General features: G+C 36.2%; 1 protein-coding gene across 1 annotated transcript in view; it reads right to left on the reverse strand.

Moving 5' to 3' along the window:
* Positions 1-270: 270 nt before the first annotated feature.
* The window catches only part of LOC104146280 (guanine nucleotide-binding protein G(q) subunit alpha), a 130,286-nt gene continuing 105,748 nt past the window's right edge, over positions 271-24,808 (reverse strand). Inside the window, exons 5-7 of the mRNA XM_068925598.1 lie at positions 23,971-24,100; positions 6,015-6,168; positions 271-2,464 (exon numbers count right to left, since the gene is read on the reverse strand). Coding sequence (XP_068781699.1) covers positions 2,274-2,464; positions 6,015-6,168; positions 23,971-24,100 — 475 coding nt within the window. The 3' untranslated portion in view covers positions 271-2,273. The remainder of the gene's footprint in view (positions 2,465-6,014; positions 6,169-23,970; positions 24,101-24,808) is intronic.

Genomic DNA, 24,808 nt, shown 5'->3' on the forward strand with positions numbered 1-24,808 from the left:
TTTATATTTAAGAGCTTATGTTCCAATCCTAGATATAATGGCATAAGTTCTAACAAAACTGCTTTCTACATCTGTATAAAGCCCTGACAAGATTTAAGCATTGTTTTGAATGTGAAGGTCCTCTGGGTGTCTCAAATTTACTTCTACTCAGGAATGTGCAAATGATTTTATACAGCATGATGCTAGTACCGCTCTGTACCACAGTAAGTTTTTTTTTGTTTTGTAAATAAAAAACCCAACAAATCCCTAGTCAGAAATTAACTGACAAAATTTACATTCTTCTCTCTTAAAAAAGTAAATAAAATAACATTATTTAAAATGTGAATTAGCTATAAGACATACAATACAATTACATAGATACATATCAATACAGCACATTCAATTTGCCAAAAATTAATGATTACAAAGCCAATATGGATGTCGCCATATATATATATAGATGTATGTACAATGATTATAGCATTCATAATTGCACTATACCTACAACCAGTTTTAAATTACAAGGTGTTTTATTAGGGAGCAAAAAATAGCAACTGTTCTCATTATTGTTGTTTTGGAGTTGAGAGGGCTAAGGATGAAAAACGCCTCATTAGTATTTATTGGTAACTTTGGTACGCCACTAATAAGCCATTCTTTTTTCCACCTCCCTTCTGCTGCTATGAGGCAGCAATCTCTGTGTTAAGTGCACTCTAGTGCTACTTGACATTGCAGATAATCAATCCAATTACATGTCTGACCTCTGAGTTCTCTGTAGCTTGTTAGCAATCATGTATCTGGTCAAAAAACACCTTCTTTCAACCTAAGCTGCAGAATAAAGGCTCATCAATGTGTGCTGCATTTTTGTTGTTAAAAAATTGCACGTTTAAATTTCAAGAGTGATTTTTCTCACCGTTTCATTTACATTAATAAATCTTTCTTAAGAACATCAAATGTCTGTGAATCAGTTAACAAGCAACCTTATCGAGAAAGGTTCTTGAATGTGATCACTCATCAATAATTTCACGTTGTACAACAAAAAGGTGCCTTGATATTATCACAGAAAACATTCTATGCAATCTCATGCCATCTCTGACATAAGGAGAGAGTTAAATTGTCTTTAAATTAGTAGACCATATGAATGTGCATGGTTTTCCTAGTAGTATATTCACTCACACTGTTGTTTTTGGCATTAGAAAATGAAACACTTTCTAAAAAAGGGAACATACGAGCTGAAACTGTTTGTTTATCATTTGGCAGTTGACTCAATCAGGTCAGTTCCCAATCCATCAATTTGGCATTTTAATCAGTATCTTATGTTTCAAGAGTATCAATTTTATAAAAAGCCAGATTTGGCAACATTAGTTTTACACAATAAAAATAACTTTTCTACTGTGGAAAAAAACACTTAAAAATGCTCTAACTTAAGAAAAAACCCACACAGCTGAAAAAAACCACTGTTTCAGGCTGTAGCCACTGGGGAAAATGTAGTGTCTATGACATTTTTGTTTGGCATTTGTGAGTAAAAGAAAAGAGAAAAAATTGGCACATGGCAATTAAAAAGAGATTCTATCATATTCCACGTATATCCCAGGTTTGTGTCCTAATTATTTCATTACTGTCTTCTGTGCATCCTTCTGAGCTGCGAGAGTATGGTTAAACTTAAAATTCATACATAACTGTAATTCTATTTTGCAATTGCAAATATTCTAGCTCCAAAAGCGAAGACAGAATGAAAACATCCATGTCAAGAATTTAAAAATCACAGTAGCAATACTTTTGATCCTTCAGAGAAAGAACATACTGTAAAATTAGAATGTCTGATGTCTTAAATTCTGATGATAGTATGTTCCTGACCAAATCATTCAACAGAAAATATTTTACCAAGGAATGCAACTGGGGGAAAAAAGGCCATTGTACCTTATAAAAGATAAGAGGGAAAGAGAAGGAGGGAGAGAGAAAGGGTCAGGGAAAGAGGAAATCAGCTTGATTTTGCTTCAATAGCAAAAAATTGCTATCCTTTGTGAGTGTATGACTGAGAATTTAAAACACATTGAGTCACAAGGTTTTGCCTAAAAAATGAGGAAATGTGCTGTGAATGTACTTCAGCATCTTTTGCTTTTTTCCTCTGTATAGTTTAAATAAAATCATAATATTAACTACAAACTCTGTGGACATTCACAGAGTCCAGGCCAGCAATAAATTAGTATTATGCAAATTGTTTTCACAGATAATACAGTCCCTCTTGTATATCTTCAATCACGCAAAGGTGGTCTTGGAGGGCCTCCTAGGCACAGTTAGACCAGGTTGTACTCCTTCAGGTTTAGTTGTAGGATCGTGTCCTTGACAGCAGCAAAGACAAAGCGGATATTCTCTGTGTCTGTAGCACATGTGAAGTGGGAGTAGATAATTTTGTCACTGTCTGGATTCAGGTCTACGAACATCTTCAAGATGAACTCTCGTGCCGCTTGTGCATCCCGTTGTGGTCCTGATAATGAAGAAGAGAAAGTCAGTTTTCTTTAAGTCAATTCAATATTTGAGCTTCTTCAACAGGGGAAATTTTGGAGCAGAAAACAGAAGAAAGACTTAATCTGTGATCCTCATATAAGAGAAGAAAGGAAAATTTTTTTACTAATATATACTACCATTCACTGGCTATTTTCTTCCCAGTAGGAACTATTAAAAATAAAAATGGAAGGAAATTCCAGAAGTTGATCATGTCAGAGCTATTCTTCTCCTGCTGATTATCCCTTATAATGTTTAAAATGGAGAGATGAAATGGATGCTCTATAACCACACAAGATGAGTAACAGAAGAATTAGTTACTTTATACCAGTAAATCCTTTAAATTTTGAGGACTGGCCAATTTTCAGTCTACACCACCTGAGGAAAATTCTTTTAGCACTGCAACATTTACTAATTTTATGAGGATTTTAATAGGTTGCATAATAAAGTACATCCTAAACTGGTCTGACACTGTCATCAATAGAACTTCATTTACTTTAGTGATAATAAAATATACATTCTCTCTAGTTTAAGCTATTCAATTGCAAAAAGTTAATGTTCTAACAAATCCATTATTATCTAAATTACATATGATAACGATCCTATTAGAACTAAATTAAGGCTGTGATTCTCAGAAGGACACAGAGTCTATGTAACCAAACTGCACGTTCAGCTTTACACAAGACAGCAGGCAAAATAATGACTTCTGATCTAGAAGAGGAAGGATTCATTCATGTTCACAGCCGAAAGAGCAGCGCAGAAGCAGGAACATTAGCCACAAGCTGTCATTTTCTTATGCTGCAATTCTGCTCCACTAATCCAATGCAATTTTCATAGGCCATTATCCTCTTGCCCTCCCGTTTCTGGAACATAAGTTTCTACACAACACATATACAACACTGCTGTGCCTCCTCCTGCTCCTATCTCCTCATTAGTCCTGATCTTGTTACATAGCAATATAAATACCAGTGCTCAGCTGTTATATAGTTCTATCCTTTAGTAGTTATGAAATTATTTACTTCGGATGTCAGCATGTGCTCACCTATCTTTCAATAATTGCATAACAAAACTTATTTTTAATGCTTAAAGCTTACAATTGCTAACATTCCTAATTTGGATAAGGCTGCAAAAATTAGGTAGCACAGGAGGCACAAAAGAGAAATATGCTTTCTGGTATCTATCAGTTGCAGATCCTTGTGGAGGGGATAAATAATTCTGTAATATATTGGTGCATGCACACAGACATATCAATACATATGCACATACAAACACACATATATACAGATTACACATTTGTTGAGATGTAGAGAAGAGCATGTAAACAGATCATAACCTCTCTGAGGCAGGACTATCTATTGTTCACAGTTTTTACAGCTTCTAAACACAACAGGTTCTAGCCTTTGGCCTGATCACCCAGAATCTATAGAAACAGCAGAAACATTAAATTTCACTAGTGTTTTTTCTACCCTTAATAAATTTGCAATATTTCTAAAGGAGACTGTTAAGACTTTCAAAGACCATTAACGATTTCTTCAAAATAAGTCATTTACTGTTTTAATCAACTTCCTAGAATTTTGTTAAACAGTTTTACAGCCTAGACTTAGGTAGGGCTGTTTCTCTCAAAATCTACTGCACTACTGCCTGTATCCAAATTTTCTTGCCTAATAACAGCTCTGTTGATTATCATGTAATTTAAACTTTTGTTTGACTGGAGCTGAAGTATGTAAAATTGAGGTTAAAAAGGAAGTTTGCCACCTCAGGAATTAATAAAAAGGGAATGAGTCAATGTTACAGTTACAATGCAAAGTGGTTACGATCTAATATGGAGACTTAGAAAAGAACTGCCATCAAACCAGTAGGTTTGATGTCCCTTGCTCCCTATTTAGCAGACTTCAAAGGGTCTATCTACATGATGCTGTCAAGTTCAATGTAAAAAGTACTACAATTTGGCTTGGATAAACCAGTTTGGTGAGCGCATTCATTTTTCTTGGAGACTCTGGAGGGGATTGTGCTCCTGTGCACTGACATTTTTCTCATCCTCCCAAGTGTGGCTCCCTCTGTCTTTGCCCCTCTCCCTGTTCTTCATTCCAGTCCCAGTTGGTCTTTTAGTACTATCCATGAAAGGATGCCTTCATGTCATACTCTGAGCCTCGAGCACATCTTGGTCCCTCATCCAAAGCAATTATGACATGCTGTGCAGCAGAGCCACTTTGTTTAATTTGTCCAATTTGCCATCCCTGGCTAGTGGTTCTCATCCCCATGCTACACTCTCCATTGTGCTACCATACAGGAAACCGCAAGAGAGAAGCAATGCGGCTGAAAAATACCTAATTCTGATCAGTTCCCCAAATCTGTCCCCAGTTGTCTTTTGTATAGCACTGTCAAACTAAATTCACACTGATGGATAAATAAGTATGGTCTGATCCTGCGGGCTGTTCACTGTGAACAGATTCCTTCCTCTCAAACAGGAAAAAAGCTGTAACTTTTTCTATCATTACTCTCCATTTTTGAAAATCAGAGATTTAATCTTTTCTGCAGCTTTCAAATCTGCTGCTCACCCCCTGGTGGGACAGAAGAGATTTTATTTTTTTAAAAACAGATGTATTTAGGGGTATTTAGTCCTTCAATCCTCTTATTATTTGAATTTAAGATTTTTCTCTCTCTGTTACCACAGCCTCCACTCAGTTACTTTAAAATACTTAACATTTCACCTCAGGAGAACTTTCTGAAAGTACAATTTCCTTAGAAACAGCTATGTGATCCACATAATGCTTTCTGGGACAAACACATTAAACTTCACATAAGTGACAAAATTAAAATAAAGGAAATAAAATAAAAATGGTATAATGAAAGGGTGGGAGGAGTGATACTGGTTTCTCTGAGGGCCACAGAGAACTTATGACACTTCTTTTCAGCTTTCCAGCCACAAAACAAAATCTCAAGAAAAAATAAGAGCATGTAAGACAATGTGTAAAAATGAGAAGTGCATTTTTATTTATTTTTAGCTTTTATACTTCAATTCAAAATCTCACCCCTGGTTTTAATTATTTTTATCAAGTCCAACTTATGAACAAAGATAAAATGTGGTCCATTGCTAGTATGATATTATCTAGGTTCAACAGTTTTACATGAAAGGTACTGCCATCCCATTCACAATTAATAAAGGTATAAAGTGAAATCCTAGTAATCTAAAAAAATCCCACAAGACCAGTCACGTTTTTAAAATTTGGATTATTAAAAATTGCTATTTTTGATTTTTTTCCTTTTCATATAATTTATTTTTTAAAATGACCAGCAAACCACTCAACTACAAACTATTTGATGTACTAAGTACATCTTTGAAATGAATATTCAAACAATGGGTGATAATCTTTGCTCTAAGAATCTCTAAGCGTAATATGAGCAAAACACTTTTTTTTGTTTTAAGCAAAATATACTGAAGGATCTGTCTGTCTACCATTTGGACAAGGCTATTACATTTTGTCATTACAGCAGTGTAAATGAAGTATGAGCTCTGGTGGCAATATACTTACCATCATACTCTGGGAAATAATCAACTAGATGGGAGTACATAATTTTCTCCTCTAAGAGATCTTTTTTATTTAAGAACAGAATGACTGAAGAATTCTGGAACCATGGATATGTGATAATTGTCCTAAAGAGTGCTTTGCTTTCTTCCATTCGATTCTGGAATAAAAAAAAGAGGAATTTATGTGGCGAAAATTAGGAAAATTATTATGAAAATAGTTTTAAAATAAATTTTGAAATCAATCCATACAATTCCATTTTATTTGATAAACAGAACCATTTCATCTTTTGAACCTTCTTACTGAAAGTAAGGTTTAACTGACTCAATTACAATTAATAAGCAGGCAATTAATTAAATATGCAGGTAGTTTTCCTTTTGCAAACTCAACTACTCAAGCATAAGTATTCTTTAAAACACAGGTCATTAATATGAAAGCTATAACAGGTACTGTTGTAAAATCCAATTACGCACAGTTATGACCAGCCAACAAACCTGTGGGTATTGAAATGCATGCAGCTCAAGGCAGAGACAAATGTACCACAACAAGTCATACTCGAGTCAAGTTTTAAGAACCTTATTTGTTTTATATGCCTTTCCCAAACTTTACCAGCAAGTAATCCTTAACTCTTAGAAAGAGATCAGCTTTAAAATAGTTACAGATAGATTTGTCATTCACCCATTGATAACCCGAGACTATTTCCCCAACAACAAAGGCTTATGACAAAAAAACCTTACAAATGGTAAATTTGTTTCTAATACTGTTGGGCTAGCCTTTACTTCAATTGTTTAATTGCTTCTGAAAAGCACTTTGCATTATAGCTGAAATACGTGAAGCCTATCTACAGTTATGTTAGTAAGGGCTTTCTAACATTGCAAAATTACGTTGTGCTTTGATGCAATTCTGAAGAACTGTTAGGTTGACATGATGCAGTTAGTACACAGTCAGAACATATTGAGTTCAGCACCAGGAATTAAGTCTTATTTCCTTATTAGGAAAACTCTAAGGCAGGCCTGATAACTACCTACAAAAGTTTTTAGAAGCTGCTCCCTGAAAACAACAGTTTCATCACCCAACAGGGCTCCAGAGAACAACAGTTAAGGAGGTAAATCCTGCAGATTCTGCCATTGCTAAGCCATGCAACAGTATGTCAGAAAATTCAGACAATTTTGTAGCAAATGTATCTTGACTTGCATTACTTTGCATTTTAAAGTGACCTGCATAAGCATGGAGGATAGGAACTCTAAAAGAAACCTAAAAATTCAATTTTGTAGAAGTTGATGGTTTAGCCATCTTGTATCACCACAGGATCTTCAAGCAGTTTATCAAACTTTACAGCCTGCTGGAGTGATGGTTGAGAACAAATAGCTGAATTTATGAATGGAGAAACTAAGGCAGAGAAGTAAAATCCTTGCTTTCTTGCAATCAGTTCTTATGATTCACTGATTTCAATGGTGCAAGGATTTCATTCAGAAAATAGAAAAATCAAAATATCAGCAGAGCTGAGCATAAAACCTTTGATTAATTGTTAAAGTACAATCAGACCATGTTTCCTCTCAACATTCTGTAAGACCCTATACAAAGGCTATATAGCCACAGCAATAGAAACTACATAGCGATAATTTTCACTTTGATAGCTTGATAAAAAAAAGATAGGGAAGGCAATGTAAACTTACAATCCACTGTTTCAACTCTAAATCTCTACTTGAACTCATTAACAATCAGTATCTTCTAATCTGACATTCATAGAAAGTGAAAGAGCATCACCAGTGGATTAGCAGTATGTTCTTTCATAGCAAATTTATGAGCTATTGAAAACTTCTCAATAAGAAAAGTGCACAGAAAACAAAGACAGAAATTACTTATATAAAGGTTACCTGCTTTATAATGAAGAGAAAGTGCAGTAAATTTACTTGGGGGCAGCTGATAAATATCCAACTTAAGCCCCAAAGATAAACATTAGGAGAAGAATTAATTTCTTACAAACTGTTAATACATATGTAAAGAATCTGGATTCAGCAAAGTACTTAAGCACAATTCTAATTATAAATATACATGTGCTTCCACAAAATGACTCCTTTGCTTACCATCAAGCATAGGTCAAGAAAGAAATCTTTCTGTAAGCTGCTCTATTAGGAATGGAGTATGAAAATATCATCATATGCTCTTCTATCTCTATGTAGCTCTTCTCAAGAGGGAACCTTCTATATTCTTTGTACTAAGACGCTGGGACACTTAAATTTGGAGAAGAATTTTTCCTTTATTTCACCAGAATTTACTCATTATAAAATTAGAAACAGTAATCTATAGTTTATTTCCAGTAGCAGACTTTTCATACAATAATACTGCTCCTACCCAGTACACATTTAGTTTGGCTAAATGGGTGGCTTCAGAGTAAGGGTCTATCAGGGATAAAAAACACTGCAGTTAGATGACAGCAGTTACTATTATAACTTAAGAGAACATAGGGTGAAGACATAGAGCATGACTGTGTGTGTAGAGCAGCAGGGATGCTGCTTCATTGCTGAGACCATTAGGCACCATACAATATGAACAAGTAACAATCACATATTTAATCTGTTTAAATGTAAAGTGCTCATGCTGACCCTCGCATACTTTCCACTTAAGCACCATTGAAATGACAGCAGGGTATTATCATAGAAATGTTGGCTGGAAGGGACCTCCGGGGCTCACCTTGTGCAGCCTTTTGCTATTGGCAACATGTGATGAGGTCGGTCATGGTTTGTCTAGACAAGTCTAGAAAGCCTCTAAGGATGGAGATTTCTCCACCTCTCTGGGTTTCCTCCCAGGGCTAAACTAACCTCCAAGGGGAAGCCGTTTCCTGACATCCAGCCTGAACCTCCCAAGCCACAGTTTGTGGCCTCTGATCTTTGTTGTGTTGTCTACCTAGAAGAATTTGGCTCCGTGGCACATTTGCAACTGCTCTTCAAGTTGGCAAGTATTAACCTCCTCTTCATCTGACTAAACAAGCTCCAGTCCCTCAACCTCTCTTCGCAGGACACGTGCTCTCGGCCCTTGAGCAGCATAGGGTCAGTGGTTCTGAACTTTCCCGCCCTTTATGACTTTCCCAACAGTTTATGCTATGGTCAAATGGCATTTTTAAACCCTTTTCAATTATTTCAGAGGTGAATGGAAGAGTGCTGTGTTAATGATGGTGAAAAGAGATTGGGTTTGTTACTCAGAGATGTAGTCTGTAGATGTTTTACAGTAATTGAAAGATGGCCTAGAGATTTTCTTTAGCAGATTGTATCTGCTTGAGCCGGTAAAGCATTATAGGTCCTGTGATTTACCTTGAACAGACTAAAAGTTCTAACCTGGCTTTACTATTTCCTTTTAAAGAGATTCAAGGATTCCTCCAAAAATATGCAATAATTTTTTTTTTGACTAATCAATCTCTTATTAGCCTGCTGCAGTTTTTCATCCCTCTGTTATTCAGCATCTAGAAGCAAATCAGCTTTTATGGAGGTCATGACAGATAAAACTATTTTTTTTCCAGGTGTCATTTCCCTAATGATATTGCTTATTATTATTTAAAATTTCTCTTGAGCTTCCTATTTTCCATTGCTAATAATAGCTTATACCATTGCATATCTAACATTTTTCTTCATTAAACATATAGCAACATAACTATCATAATATTTTTAATCAGTTTAATTAAAGAATGTTTGACAATACAAAGTTATTGAATTACTCACTTTCTGAAAAATGCTTCTCATTAACAGGGAACACTTCTTAAATATGGAACAGTTTTATACTCCAGTATTCTTTTGCAGTTAACAGTTTTATTTTACAAGATTTTATGAATCTTGTAAAATGCAGTCCACTTCTAGTATGCTTTGTTTTTGAAAAGGGAACAATTAAAAGCAACATTCTCTTTTTATTTTGGAATATATGTGAGGTATTGTCTTTGCTCACAAATCTACTAATTAAGTATGGGAGAATGACCCAATGTGTCTGTGACATACCAAATTATTATCTTCTATCTGAATGCAGCATCATATTGCTCTTCTCAGTATTTTAAGGCTCCCCACTGTTAAAAAGCTGCCATCATGAACCAGCCCAACATTAGCTAGCCAAGTTCAAATGATTTGGAAATGCTTTTGAGATCCTCAGTTATCCATAAACCAAAATCCTCTCATGTTAGAAAAAAACCTGGGGGAGTCAGTTGCAGTGTGTATGAATATATATGATGGGTCCGGTTCTCATTTAGATAAAAATCACTTTATACCAGAGAAAGAGTAGAAAGCATGCTTATATTTAACAAGTTCCTACTTGAACAGTGTAAAGAAGTCCCTAGTGTAAGTGCAAATCATGTCTATAATTTTCAATACTGGACAGGAGGTTACAAAAAGAGTTGTAAAATATTTCATAAGAAAAGCTTTATGAATCACAGAAGGAACTCTAGAACTGTTTTTATGAAAACTTGTATTAGAAAAGGAATTTAAATTAAATTCAAATCAGCTGTTCTTGGCACATTATGCCCTATGATTCATGCATGGTTCAATCACTTAAATCTCTACTAAGCCAGCAATACTAAAGTTTGTATTCATAGCCACCATATATGTTTCTATTGCAACTCTGAAAAATACAGATACTTTGACTTAAAACTTTAAGTAAGTCCTTCATTTTTTAAACTATTAAGGGAAACCTGAGGCCACTAACACATTAACTAAACTACCTTTTGTCAGTTTTATACAGTTAAAGAATTATGAACTAGTTCTGGAAATAGGGATGGGAAGGAATATGAGGCAAGGCCAGCATTGGGGTCTGACCTTATATGACACGCAATGTGAGGGAAGCCTTGCCTCCAAGCAAGACAGTGTGGCTCTTTGAAGAGAGGGCAGGAGCAGTGAGGAGCAGTATTTAATAGCTAGTTCAAGCATTAGGTCTGATTTTACCAGCAAGTCCTACCTCACCAACTGCCTACAGCAAAATCCTGTCTCAGCTGCAATGGAAAAGGCTGCAGAAAGAAACTTGTGAATAACTAACGTATAGCAATGTGCAGATGGAGCTGGCTCAAGGCTTCTCAGTGCCTGGCAGCCGATCCCCGCAGTGAAGCCAACCTCTGCAGCAGCCCCTCTAACAGCAGCAGCCGCAGCTTGCTGTGATCTCCCTGGCTTTCCAGGCACCTGCCCTAAGGAAAACCAGAAGCAGGACCACTGGTTTTGCCATTCCCCAAGACCTGCTGGCCTAGGCAGCTTCCCTGCTCTGCTTATGTCTGCAGGCCGTCCTGCATGCATGCAGGCACGTTACCATCACCAGGAGTTACTCCATTTCTCCCGCTGCTGATGCCAATGCAGGCTTCTTCCACCCTGCTCCACACGACCTGATGCAGCCACTGCTCCAATTTACACACCTCATCATGTAACACAGACAAAACGAAATACAGCAGGCAGACTCCACATGTGAACTGAAATTTGTTAGCTATAACAACAGGAGTAGTCAGCATGGATTCACCAAAGGGAAATCATGCTTGACCAATCTGATAGCCTTCTATGATGGAATGACTGGCTGGGGAGATGAGGGGAGAGCAGTGGATGTTGTCTCCCTGGACTTCAGCAAGGCTTTTGACACTGTCTCCCATCACATCCTCCTAGGCAAGCTCAGGAAGTGTGGGCTGGATGAGTGGACGGTGAGGTGGATTGAGACCTGGCTGGATGGCAGAGCTCAGAGGGTTGTGGTCAGTGGTGCGGAGTCAAGTTGGAGGCCTGTAGCTAGTGGTGTCCCCCAGGGGTCAGTCCTGGGTCCAGTCTTGTTCAATGTATTCATCAATGACCTGGATGAAGGGACAGAGTGCCCCCTCAGCAAGTTTGCTGATGATACTAAACTGGGGGGAGTGGCTGACACACCGGAGGGCTGTGCTGCCTTTCAGAGGGACCTGGACAGGCTGGAGAGCTGGGCAGAGAGGAACCTCCTGAAGTCCAACCAAGGCAAGTGCAGGGTCCTGCACCTGAGGAGGAATAACCCCATGCCCCAGGACAGGCTGGGGGCTGACCTGCTGGAGAGCAGCTCTGCAGAGAAGGACCTGGGAGTGCTGGTGGACAACAAGTTGACCATGAGGCAGCAGTGTGCCCTTGGGGCCAAGAAGGCCAAGGGTATCCTGGGCTGCATTAGGCAGAGTGTTGCCAGCAGGTGGAGGGAGGTGATCCTGCCCCTCTACACAGCCCTGGAGAGGCCCCACCTGGAGTCCTGTGTCCAGTGCTGGGCTCCCCAGTACAAGAGAGACATGGCACTACTGGAGAGAGTCCAGCGGAGGGCTACGAAGATGATTAGGGGACTGGAGCATCTCTCCTATGAGGAAAGGCTGAGGGAGCTGGGCCTGTTTAGCCTGGAGAAGAGAAGACTGAGGGGGGTTCTCATCAATGTCTACAAGTATCTGAAGTGGGGGGTTGTCAAGAGGATGGGGCCAGTCTCTTCTCTGTGGTGCCAAGTGACAGGACAAGAGGCAACAGGCACAAACTGAAAAAAAGGAAGGTCCATCTGAGCATGAGGAAAAACTTCTTCACTGTGAGGGTGACAGAGCATTGGAACAGGTTGCCCAGAGAGGTTGTGGAGTCTCCTTCCCTGGAGATATTCAAAACCCGCCTGGATGTGATCCTGGGCAATGTGCTCTAGGTGACCCTGCTTGAGCAGGGGGGTTGGACTAGATGATCTCCAGAGGTCCCTTCCAACCTCAACCATTCTGTGATTCTGTATAAGCAGATCGTATAAGCTTGGACAATCTTATTGCAGTGTCTTACCAAACATGAAGAAAAAAAGTTCTACTTATTCACAAATGATGAGTGTCCAGTTTTATGACTAGAAACATATGTTTTTATGAAACATATCAGCACAAATAAAGTGAAATTTCATTCTACCATGTACCTCTGTACTGTTAAACATTAACACAAATATAAACAGTCAAACAAACTGTTTCCTCACATCTTTAGCCAAATCCAAACTCTTACTCTGCTTCATTTTTTAAAAGAGGAGAAAAGAGTTTACTTGCTTCCACATGCTTTTTTAATCCTGTATTTTCAGTCTCATGTTAAGATGACTGATTTCTATTTTGGATGTATATGTTAAAATTCTCTCTGCTATTTCTTGATCTGGAAAAATCTGCATTACTTCTGCAATTACAGAAATAACAGAATTGGTGTAGTTTATTGTCATTTGGTTCTAACAAGTCAAATCCTGAGAAATATCTGAAAAGGACTAAAAGAAGCATTTCAAAGCTGTATCTACTGGTACCCACTGAAGGGAAAAAGAAGCATTTCCCAGTGCTTCAAGAGAAAAGACTGAGTACAATATTAATCTGAAACAATACAGAATCAGTAGTGGAACATTTCACACAACTAGATGTCTTTATGATTGTCTAGAGTGGCATCTAGTGGGCACACTGTAAGTTACAGCTATTAATTTTTTTTCCATAAATTATTAGTAATCTAAATAGTTTCTGTTAACAAAACTATAAGTTCAAGGATTTTGAGGGACTGAATTTCATTGAAATGTGGAGAGAGAGTGCAGTGAGATAAAAAGATTTTTTTTTTAGTAACAAACTGGCACTGTGTATATATCTATGTTTGTGCTGATAACATACAAATATATCTGATTAACGGAGTGAGAAGGCATTCAGAGATGATAATTGCAGATGAAGAGGAATTGACACAAGAGAGCTTCAGAAAAAAGCCCTCAAAGATCGCAGAGTAGGGGTTAATATTTCAGAAGTTATTTAGTATCACAGGGATGCCCAGCATTATTTTAACCTGGCAAAAGTTTGTGCATTTGAGTCTTATTTGTGTTGGAAAGTCTACGTTCATTAGGAATGCCTCCATTCTCTAAATAAGGCTTCCAGCAATTACTTAAGTAGCAGTGCTATCTGGCTGCACAGAAAGACCCTACAGTTTGGCTAGAAATAAAATAGGGCTGCTAGATGTAAAGTTAAATTGGGAAATAAAAGAGGAAACCAGAAAAGTGGTAGGTAAATGCAGAGACCTCCACTATGTAAAAAAAATCCAGTATCAGAACCGAAAGAGCTTTAAATTTTCTATAACTAGCCATCTGAGAGAGAACTGTAATGGTTGTACAAATACTGTGATGAATAACTCAGATGCAGCAAGAGACTACTTCAAACACGTACAGAGCTCAGGAATGATTCCCTTATTCTCTTCACTTATCTTGAATCTTTCTGCAGACCAGCCTGATAAAAAGAACTGCTGGTAGAAAACTCAAAGATATTTCTGTAGCCAAGAACTGTATTTTGTACCTTGCAGAAGAACTCTAACCTCTTCAACAATTTAAAGTTGCAATATTTAACTTGAAAATTTATTGCAATGTTATGTATCCACCAGAGGAGACAAAGACAGATCAAATGACAGTTGAAATCCATTGAAATCAATATTTTTCAACAACTATCAAATTACAAAAATACTCTCCAAAAATATGGTCCAAACATTGCTGTCAAAGTATTTTTAAAATAAAAAATGGCTGTTAAATTGATTTTTGATAAAATATCATGCATGCTGGAATAATGAGGTTTTCATAAATACTCACATATTTTTGAGAAAAACAGATAAAAATTAAAAAAATTAAAATAAAATTATCATTGAAAAAGGCCATTTTTTGGTCAGTTTTGACACTGGTTACTGAAGGGAGGAAAAAAAAAAGAGTGGCAGTCTTCCTCCCCAGCAGTCAGTGCCAATAGTAACATTTACCAGGAACCCTTCTAGCAGCCTCTGCAAATGGTCCATGCTCATTCAACCTCCCACTTCTATTATGAACCACCCATTTTAACACAGAGGAACAGGCTCTGGCTCTTCCTTATGCAAATACTTCTCAAAACTGATACTTTACATTCAAAAGGTTTTTTTATGCACATACCAAAAAGAAAATACATATGCATGTGTATGAACATGTATGAAAAGATATAATACATACAGCAAATGGTTTTGGCACAGAAGATAGATGTGCTATTTTTCTTTAGTTTCCAAATAAACAATGAGTTCTGGAGATTTTATTTCCCATGGATATAATATTGTTAAATAATTATGAAGATCGCTTGAGGATTTTAATTCTATCTGGGAGCTCATATTATCCCTCTGCCCTAAGCTCAATTGTTCTGGGCTGCTGAATGCTGATGAAAACAACAGACTACTAAAGAATTATTACATGTTTTTGCACAATGCAGAAAAAGAGAAATGCTCTGATCTCAATATTGTTTTCTTTCAGCCCTCATGGTAAGCCATGTAGGACTACTCTGTGAATAAGGAACACAAAGTGCTGGAAGAAAATTGGAAACATGCCCAGATTTAACAATAAGATAGTTCTAATGTAAAAACGAAATACGTTCTTCAGATAATTGCCTCCATGAAGAGTGAAATACTGTGAAAACTTAAAAGTGGCCTCACGTCATTTCATATTTTTGGCCTACATCAAAAGCAAGTGCGACTAGAACATTGTACCAATTTGTCATCTGTTAACAGAACACACTGATGAACATTACAGAAGTTCCATCTAGGCTCTGGATACTTATCTATTTTACAGATGTACTCTGTCCAGATTCAAAACATGAGCTTGTAGGCCTGTGTCTACTTACCAGTGTACACACACAAATGAATACACACTAAAAATACCTATGCTGGGCTTTAGGTTTTCATGTAATTTAATATATTAGACTTTAACATGAATATTTTTTTTAAACAGTCCAAGCAACATCAATCCACTCTACCTAGGGCAACCTAAGGATAATAAAATTTCTCATCAATAAAAAAAACTCATGTCCTTGCATAGTGCCTTTATTAAAGCATTGCAGAACACCTCTTGTAAAGTTCCTTCAGCTTCAATTTTTAGTTATGGCTGAGGTACAGAAGCCCTAATTTTCTGAATACCCTGTTCTGCAGTCATAGGAGTGTTATTTATGATAAAATAGCAAAATGGTTCTTCATTGTAAATTAATACTGTGAAGGTAGCCACATTACATCAAATATGCACTATCCAATACAGTGGAGTTCTTCAGGATTTTAAAGCAACTATGGTAAAACCTTATCTCATGATCACAAAGGCACAACTCATCCATTCCAAAGAAACAACAAAAAAAATCCATTTCACTGGTCAAACTCAAAGATTTTTCTATTTAGAATCACAGAAGAATTTATGTTGGAAAGGACCTGTGGAGGTCACCTGTCCAACTCCTTTGCTCCCAGCAAGACTAATTTTGTCACTGGATCAGGTTGCTCAGGGCTTTGTCCAGTCAAGCTTTGACCATCTCCTAGGATGGAGATCCTACAACTTCTTGGGGCAACCTGTTCTACTTCACTTACTCATCTGTGGTCATCATCTTTCAGCCCTGGTGATCTATGAAGACCGAGCTAAATACAGTTTTACTGAGGGTCACTGTATTTACAGACAAGGATAAGTCATTAGACAGTTTTTGTGAACCCCTGGTAGTAATGTTTTGGAAAGAGCATTTTTGAAAACAACTTTTCCCATGTTATTTAAGCTCTACACTGTTTCGGAAAGGGACTCCACCAGTCACATGGTCCTTCTTCCTTCCAACTTTCTTCTTCCACTTCTCTGAGTACCCACTTGTGTTCCTGCAAGGTTTGTGCAATGGTTTTTGGAAATGTTGCTTCAGTCACTTCCAGACCTACTCGTTCCATTCACATCCACAATAAAATGCTACATTTTCCTACTGGTAGGGTTCAGCTATTGCTATGGTTCAGCTATTGCTAAATAAAGCCACTATTCTACATTTCAGAAACCTAGTAGACTCAATGGAGGGCTACAGCTGCACTTTGCACAGATTCCTAAATAACAGTCACTGATTTAAAAGCTTATCATCTAAGGATAAAGCTAGAAGACAACAAGGATACTGAAAGAAGAAAGAGAGAGCATCAAGTTATAGCAACAGAATTACGAGCAGTGCAGGAAGCAGTTATCACAGGACTCTGGCTGCTTCACCATGGCAGGGAACCCAGCAGAATAAAGATTAGACAGTAACAACGAAGCAGATCTGGGAAGTTTCTGGGGAAGTCTTTCTACTTGGAAGGAGGAGAATGGTAATAAATGAATGCAAAAGTGTTTCTTGGAATATTTTACAAACGATTGATTGAGACTGGCAGAAAAAAAAATCAATCTGGTTATCCTATCAGGTTAGATGATAAAGGTCCTTAAAAGCCAACAAGTAATTTGGTTCCACATAGTAAGGAAACAAAAGCCAATGGAAAGATGCATACATGGTAAAAGCAAAAAGCTTTTGTGGCAGCATTTTTGTGGATGTACACTGAGCAATATGGCATTTGTCAAGACCACAGAAAAGATGACAAGAGTTTAGATAATGGTTTCACATGTGTGAGAGGAGGAAAGCCAGACACACAGGAAGTAAAGGCAAGATTAGACATAGCTTGAAGGCATGGGTCTAGAATTTCTTGAGCCAAGTAATCAATTTTGCTGTGATTTTAAAAATTCAAAGCCTCAAGCCATTCCAGCTTGCTCCATATATTGCGATACTTTTCAACAAGAACTGTAATCTAAGATCAAACTTGTAAAAACATGAATTAGGTAGTACTTTCTAAATACTTTAATGCAAATTAGATGACAACTCTAATGACTAAAAAGAGGAGAAGGAAATATTGGTTTAAGAGAAATTCAATTACACATTATTATTTTAAAACACTAACAATTTTAGCTGCAGCTAAACCGAATAATTTATTAAGACGCAATATGAGCTTTAGAACCCAAACACAAGCTTTAAAAAAAAAAAGAAAAAAAAGCAGTCTTTATTTGAAAAGAACCTTTTCCTTTTCTAATTAAAAAGAACCAATAACGTAAGCAACTCTCTTAAGAGGGTTACAAATTACCTGCCTGGATAGGGCATATAAATGAATTAGACCTTAAAAATAAAGATGATTGGTTCTATTTGCTTTGTTACTCAAGATCAGTGAAAAACCAGCAAGTAAACTTCCTATGAAAGCCTACAGGCTTTTAAGATTATATTCATGTTAATATTTTAAGCTGTCTGTTGTAACAGAGACATTTCAATGATTCTTTTATACATGGTTCCATTTATCAATGAGAACATAGTGCTTAACAAGTAAAATAATGGAGAAAATGTTGTTTTCCTAAGACACAGAGATGGATATTTGGATATAAGATATATGTATATATATAGGATACATATTAAGTATTTATAAATTGGGTATTAATGAAATTTCTCACTTGAAAGTCAAAGTGGAAAGAATATTACAGTTCTAAATATTCATCTCCAATTCTGCTACAAAGTCATATTTTACAATTATATTTAAATATATATGTATTTAACCAAAATGTATTAACTCTGGCCAAAATGATTTAAACTGGCATTTCTTCCCCATTTTATTTTGTGCAATGGATTTTCAGATCAGTCCTATTGCTTTACCTCTAAAGTCACTTTTTATCAGTGAATATTCTAAGCTGTCCAATACCTCTGTAACTTTTCAGTCTCTGATGATATCTCAGAAAATACAATTTTTGTCTCTGACAGCTTAGAAAATTTCAAAATTTCATTTCATATATTTCTTATAATTTTCACAATTTTTAATTCATTAATCTAGCTGGACTGAGGAAACTGTGGCCTGTCTCTCTTCTGTTTTCCTCTGGGAATACAAAAAAAGAAAGAGCCCTCAGTATAAAAAGCCCACGCTTTCACAGACCACCACAGACCTACGCAACCTGTATGAAATCATATAATTCAAACTATTAGCATGTTAATCTGGAAGAAAAATATGTCCAAACATCAATAAATACTGTCCTTTGTTTTGCCATTCCTACTAGTACTAATTATTTAACAAGTTCTGCAAAGGTAATGAAAATCTCTTTTCTAGGAATCCAGATTTTAAAACTATACTATACTGTCTCTAGTCCTCCCATAATTGCAAGTGATTACTGGCTCTCCTGGAAAGCTGGAACTCATTTCCATATTTACTGCCTTGAGACCATGAGATTTGTGTGTTTAGAAAAGCTACCTGTGATCCATGTTTGAATGCAGCCTATCCTGGAATATGGACTAAAATACTTTTTCTAGGAAAAGTCCTTTATATAAAGAAAGAAGTTGATTTTTAAAAATTGAGAAGTTCTAAATTCCGCTCTGGTAAAACTGCAAGTTTCTCCAGATCTGCTGGTATAACTCTGGGCAAAAATCTGACCTATAGAACATAATACATCATAAATTAATTTATCAGAGAGCTGATGACTTAATTTTTCCTCTCACCACTAATCCTGTCAGACTTTTCTGGAAAAGGGAAAAGGTCAAACACATCTGTTAAATTAACTTATAACATGTTCCCCTTTGTCATGTCATATCAGGCTGAGGGCAGATTACTTAATTTACAGTACTAATAATGTAATTAATATATTATGTCCTCTGGATCAAATTTTGTCCTCATTTCCACCTACAAATCTAGATAAACTTACTGTTTTATTAAGGGCATAATCATAGCTAAGTATCCTTCCTTTTATTTGTATTTAAGAAGAGAAGGGCATTTCAAATCTCTACACAAGCTGAAATTTTTGCAAGAGATTTTAAAATATATTATTCTTAGCAATTTTTCTCATTTTATATTTGTGCACCAAAATCAGATGCTTAGCTATGTACAAACTAGACACACAGTTGAGAGAGATGACGCTCTTTTTGAGTAGTTTGTTAGAGGAGTCGCAATTATAGTAAGAGTTTGGCAGCCATGCATGCTTTTCTTCAGGTTTGAAGCCTCCAATTCTTTAATCACAGATTTTTGTCACTGGGGTGCAGTTTAATGAATGTATCATTTAAGTGTCATTCTACAGTGGGTTCTGAAAGACAGGTAGTCTGAACACTAGCCTCATTCTCTATGCATGACATCCCTTTACAGAGTAGTTATAATACATTCTCCCAAACTTTGAAGACTTAACTCCTCCAAGAGTATGAGGTCAGAAATGGTGCCCAAATCAGACCCACACATAATCAGTTAGTAAAAGCCCTTGGAAGATCCTAGTGAAACCTCTCAACTCACTGTATCCCCATCTGATTTATAATCCAAATGTATTTTTCTTGAATAAGCTAAACAAGGGAAGAAACAGATTTACAGTAGAAAGTCTACCATACACTATGCTTTGCAAATACAAACCAGAGTCTTAAGAGCTCTAAACCATTTTCACATGATACAGGGTCATGTATATAACCACGGATGCACTGAATGGCAAATAATAATTCTTACAGATATATGTTCATACATGAAAATTAGATTAATGAAACAATGCATTAACTAAAAGGAATCACACAAATCATTAAGAAAGTATAGTTTTCTTCATAAAAACTACTACAAGGAAAAAGACTTCAGGCAATATCATGCAATGGACTAATTAGAAAAAGTAAGTAGGCCATCTTAAAAAATCATACCGTTTAATCAGGCCATGAAAGCAATGCAAAGGGAGCAGCGGAACGCTGCAAGTTGTTGAGTCAGATCTCTTAATTTGAGTAAGAGGCACACAGATCAAAGGAGGATTAGATTCTATCATAGTATCATACTGATGTTATCCATAAGAAGAAAGTAGGACATTTACACACACTCTATCACTTTGGTGCTGAAATTTTAATACTGTTTCACAATTTAAAGGTGATTTGAATTTTTCAGAGTGTGAAAAAATATCCTATGATGGAAGTGAGGAAGAAAAAATATTTCTTGTAAATTTCTAAATTTAAGGTGAGAACTAACATATTTAAAACCTTTCCATACTTCTGCTGCACCACCATTAAGATAAAATACACTTTGTTTTATGTGGAATATAGAAATATATTCTTCTCTTGTGCTTTCTGGGACTGGAATGTTTAGGGATACAAGGAAGGGAAAAGGAGAGGAATAAATCAGTGTTTTGGTATACCAACAAAATCTAGACAGATAAGGTACAGCTTACTGAAAGCCAAAATTAAGCTCCCCAGATGGGTGCTTAGCTCCAAGACAGGCTGGATCCATCTCAGAACTAGAGGAACACAGGCCTAAGGCTGCTGGAATGTGCCACCAGGGTCTGTATGTATGACTTGAAAACAAAAACTGGTCTGAATTAAAGTTATGAATGTATTTCAAACCAAAATTCAAATTCAAAATTCAGGTTCAAAATTTTTTTCACTGGTGTTAATGAGAAACATAAATAGTTTAGCAGTGAGGTGGAAGAACCATCTTCAAGACAAAGAGGAGTTTTAGAGCTAGCTTTTGCATCCACAAAATGTTTTGAAAGTGAAAATCAAAACAGCTTTACAAGTAAGATCTTCTTCATGAGAGTTGAAAAAAAGTCATGGAAAAGCAATCACAACTTTAGGCATCATTTTAGAGTGGTAGGAGAGCCCAAGACAGAAAGGAAATATTCAGTTCATATGTTCCATTCAGTTCGTAACGTGAACCCTTTTAGCTGATGAGAACACAAGGCAAGATTGTATACTCTGAATGACCCAGCCAAGAAAGATATTGCTCCATCTTCTGAAGAAGTAGGGACACTCTAAGTCATAATCTGCAAATTAAAGTTATCTGACCAATGAGAGCAAAAGTTTGGACAAACCACCTATTTAGAACAGGATACACCTAATAGAGAAGCAGAGTGCGTTAAACCTCTCTTTCTCATAAAGACAGATCCTTCCATTTGTTTATAAAGGATGAACACAGAGTGATAAATAGCTAACTTCAGAAAGTCTGGAAGCCTATTTTGGTTAGCTAGAACAGTATTTGAGAAGTATCATAACTACTTTTGCTTTATGTGATTTCCAATACATTTTGTTTTGGCTTGTATAATTAAAACGTTTGATACTTCTGTGTTGACTCTGACTACATAAGAATAATGCAAAGCAGAAAAAGACAGAATCGAACATTTCTGGCTTGGCTTGAAGTGAGCCAAGTCTGACTGAGTCCTCTTTTTATCTACACACGTCTAGCTTCCAAAATTACAAGAGATCAAGTTGGGGTATATTAGATCACTATGACAAAACGTCAACCATTCATTTTAAGATTTGCAAAATCAGCTTTGAATTCAGTATTGTATATTATAAGACAGTATCTTCTATTACTTTACTTTATATTGATATATAAAAATTAGACTAGAGTTACATCCCAAAACTTATGTATGTAGCCTGCAGTGAAAATCCATAGAACAGATTTTTTATTCAGCCTCCTACTACCAACCAAATTAAATTCAGTCATGCTTTGTTCTCTTAAAACAGAGGTTGGCATGCATTATTAATCAACCTTCACTGTGAGGGATGTCCCTCATTTTAGATTCAAGTGAACCACCAGTAAACCACCAGTTTAACACACTAACAGATGCAAAATCATGAAAGTGAGGTTTCTGTTTAATCTCCTTAACTATAAAAAGACTAATTCAATGTATTTTTGTTCACATTTACCACAATACAAAAGGTTCACAAAGACCAAAAGCCTGGCCTGAAATTCATTTCAGTCTGAAATTCATCTTCAGAAGAGTACAAATGCTCTCTCAACCCCCTAAAGTAGGATGTATTTTATGCTATAAGCTTTTTGCACAACTCCATTTTTTTGTGTCATTCATGTTCTACTCTGTGCTGTATACTTGGGCTCTAGTTAAAAACACAACACTGCTAGTGTGGTTCCGTTAGATTATTACACTGGGAAAAATAATTAACATTACATCAAAGATACATATCTTACAATACAAAATAAAAACATTCTGGTACCCGCCAAGTTAAAAGAATACAAAAATAAACAGAATGAGATAATGTGCTTACTGCATAAGCAATTGAAAATTTCTTTTCTGTAACAGTCATACTTTTTAAGGAGATGGAGATGATTCAAATAATGTAATGAGATTTCTATCTTTTGTGGAAAGAGTATAAATCTAAAGGCTTTCAGAGCTCCCAGACTTTATTTTAAAAATTAATACTGAAGGAAGTTGAGTATACAATCATGAGTGCCCAGGGAAATCTGTTTTACCTTGCTACATCATCCATTCTCCTTCAACAGTGAAATCAACATGTATACAGTCATGAAGAACATTAAAATGCTCTTTTTTATCTGACTTTTGTAAATGAGTGTAAAAAGACTTGCATAAAATAGTGTTGGTGAGTAACTCATGTAAGTTTAGTGAATAACTGGAATAGTCTTCATGAAAGAAAACAATCAAAAAATTAGATAATCTCCCTACTCTGTAAACTGTATACCAAATACTGGGTACTAGTGTATTTTGGGTGCTTAGTTCATACATCACCATCCACCATTTTTTTTACTTCTGTTATTCTTTGAAATAACAACACAAGTAGAACGTATAAACCAATACAAATCCTATTCCTTAAGTCGATGGAATGAGGTTTATTACTTTAGGGTTTGTTCTATTGTCTGCAAAGAACCTATGAATTTTGTTTTCATTCCTACTGCCTGTTATGAACTGTAAGAACCTTGCAACCACTCAAAGCATCCAAGCCCTATTTTTATGACTCTGCTGCACAATACTAACTGCACAAATAGCTACAATAAGAACATTTCTCTATAGTCAACTATATTCCACTTTAACACAAAATGGATTGGTTCTACCACTGCTGCATGCAGATCAGTTTGTGCCATGTTATTTGAGGATTAGCCTCTTGATCCCTGTAGTGCCTCGCATTCCATTACACGTAGTTGTGTATGACAGCTGGTAGACACATTTGGAAAACATTCAGGACTGGACAATCCAGTTTGCTTTGAAAATGCCTCAAAAGAACTAACAACTTTTGAGTTTTACTGTTTAGCATGGAGTATTCATTCTATCAATATACTTTACTGGTCCAACAAATCAAATCCCCAAATAATTATGTGAAAGCACACAAACTTCTACTGAAGTTCTCTAAAAACTCATGTTTTAATCAATTCTTTATAATATTTTAAATTTAAAATGAATTTTAGTGAAATTATTTTTTCTTCAAAATCGCTGTTTTAGGCTGATGCTTGCTTACCTCATTGTCCGACTCCACAAGCACTTGATCATATTCACTAAGGGCTACGAGGAACATGATAGACGTGACATTTTCAAAGCAATGTATCCATTTTCTTCTTTCTGATCGTTGGCCTCCTACATCCACCATTCTGCAATATTAACAACATCCGCATCAACTCCATAAACAGCTTAACAGATAAACACACATCCACATATGGAACATCAAATTCAAGAATGTAGTTGAAAACAAAGTTAGGTCTGTTTTTCTTAATTTTTTTTTGTATTTAAGATCAATGGAATGTGTTGTAAGCATAAAAATTACCATATTTGCTTTTTAGTCTTATGTGCTTTCTGAATTTAAATTATTATGGATCTCAAAGCCCTCAACATTTCTCTGCAGAACTCTCATGATTCTTAATCATGATTTTGGAATGTTGCAAAGTTCTGCCCTGTATATTCAGCACAAAAACGTGTGCACAGAACCAAGTTCGTGGCCTGCCTTTTTCCCAGGAAATCACCAAAGTTCCCAAATTGTCAAGGCTGTCCAATTTTTAAGAATATAACCAGAATACAATATGTTTTTACTGAAGTTGTTAATAGTCAAAATAAAAACTCAAATTTGCTGGCAGTGTGTACTCCCAGTTCATTACGCATCTCAGTGTAACTAGACACTCAGTTGTCTAACTTGCAGTTGGAATTGCATAGTTATTTTTTAAGCAACAGTATTTGCACTCAAAATGAGCTGTGGGGAAAAGTATTTGTAGGAGTAATATTAAACTTGTAAAATGTCATTTCTCTCTAAAGATCAAGTACATTAGTTGTACCTTTGTATTTCATAATTTACATGAATTAGGAGG

The sequence above is a fragment of the Struthio camelus genome, chromosome W, assembly GCF_040807025.1.
Source record: "Struthio camelus isolate bStrCam1 chromosome W, bStrCam1.hap1, whole genome shotgun sequence".
NCBI lineage: Eukaryota > Metazoa > Chordata > Aves > Struthioniformes > Struthionidae > Struthio > Struthio camelus.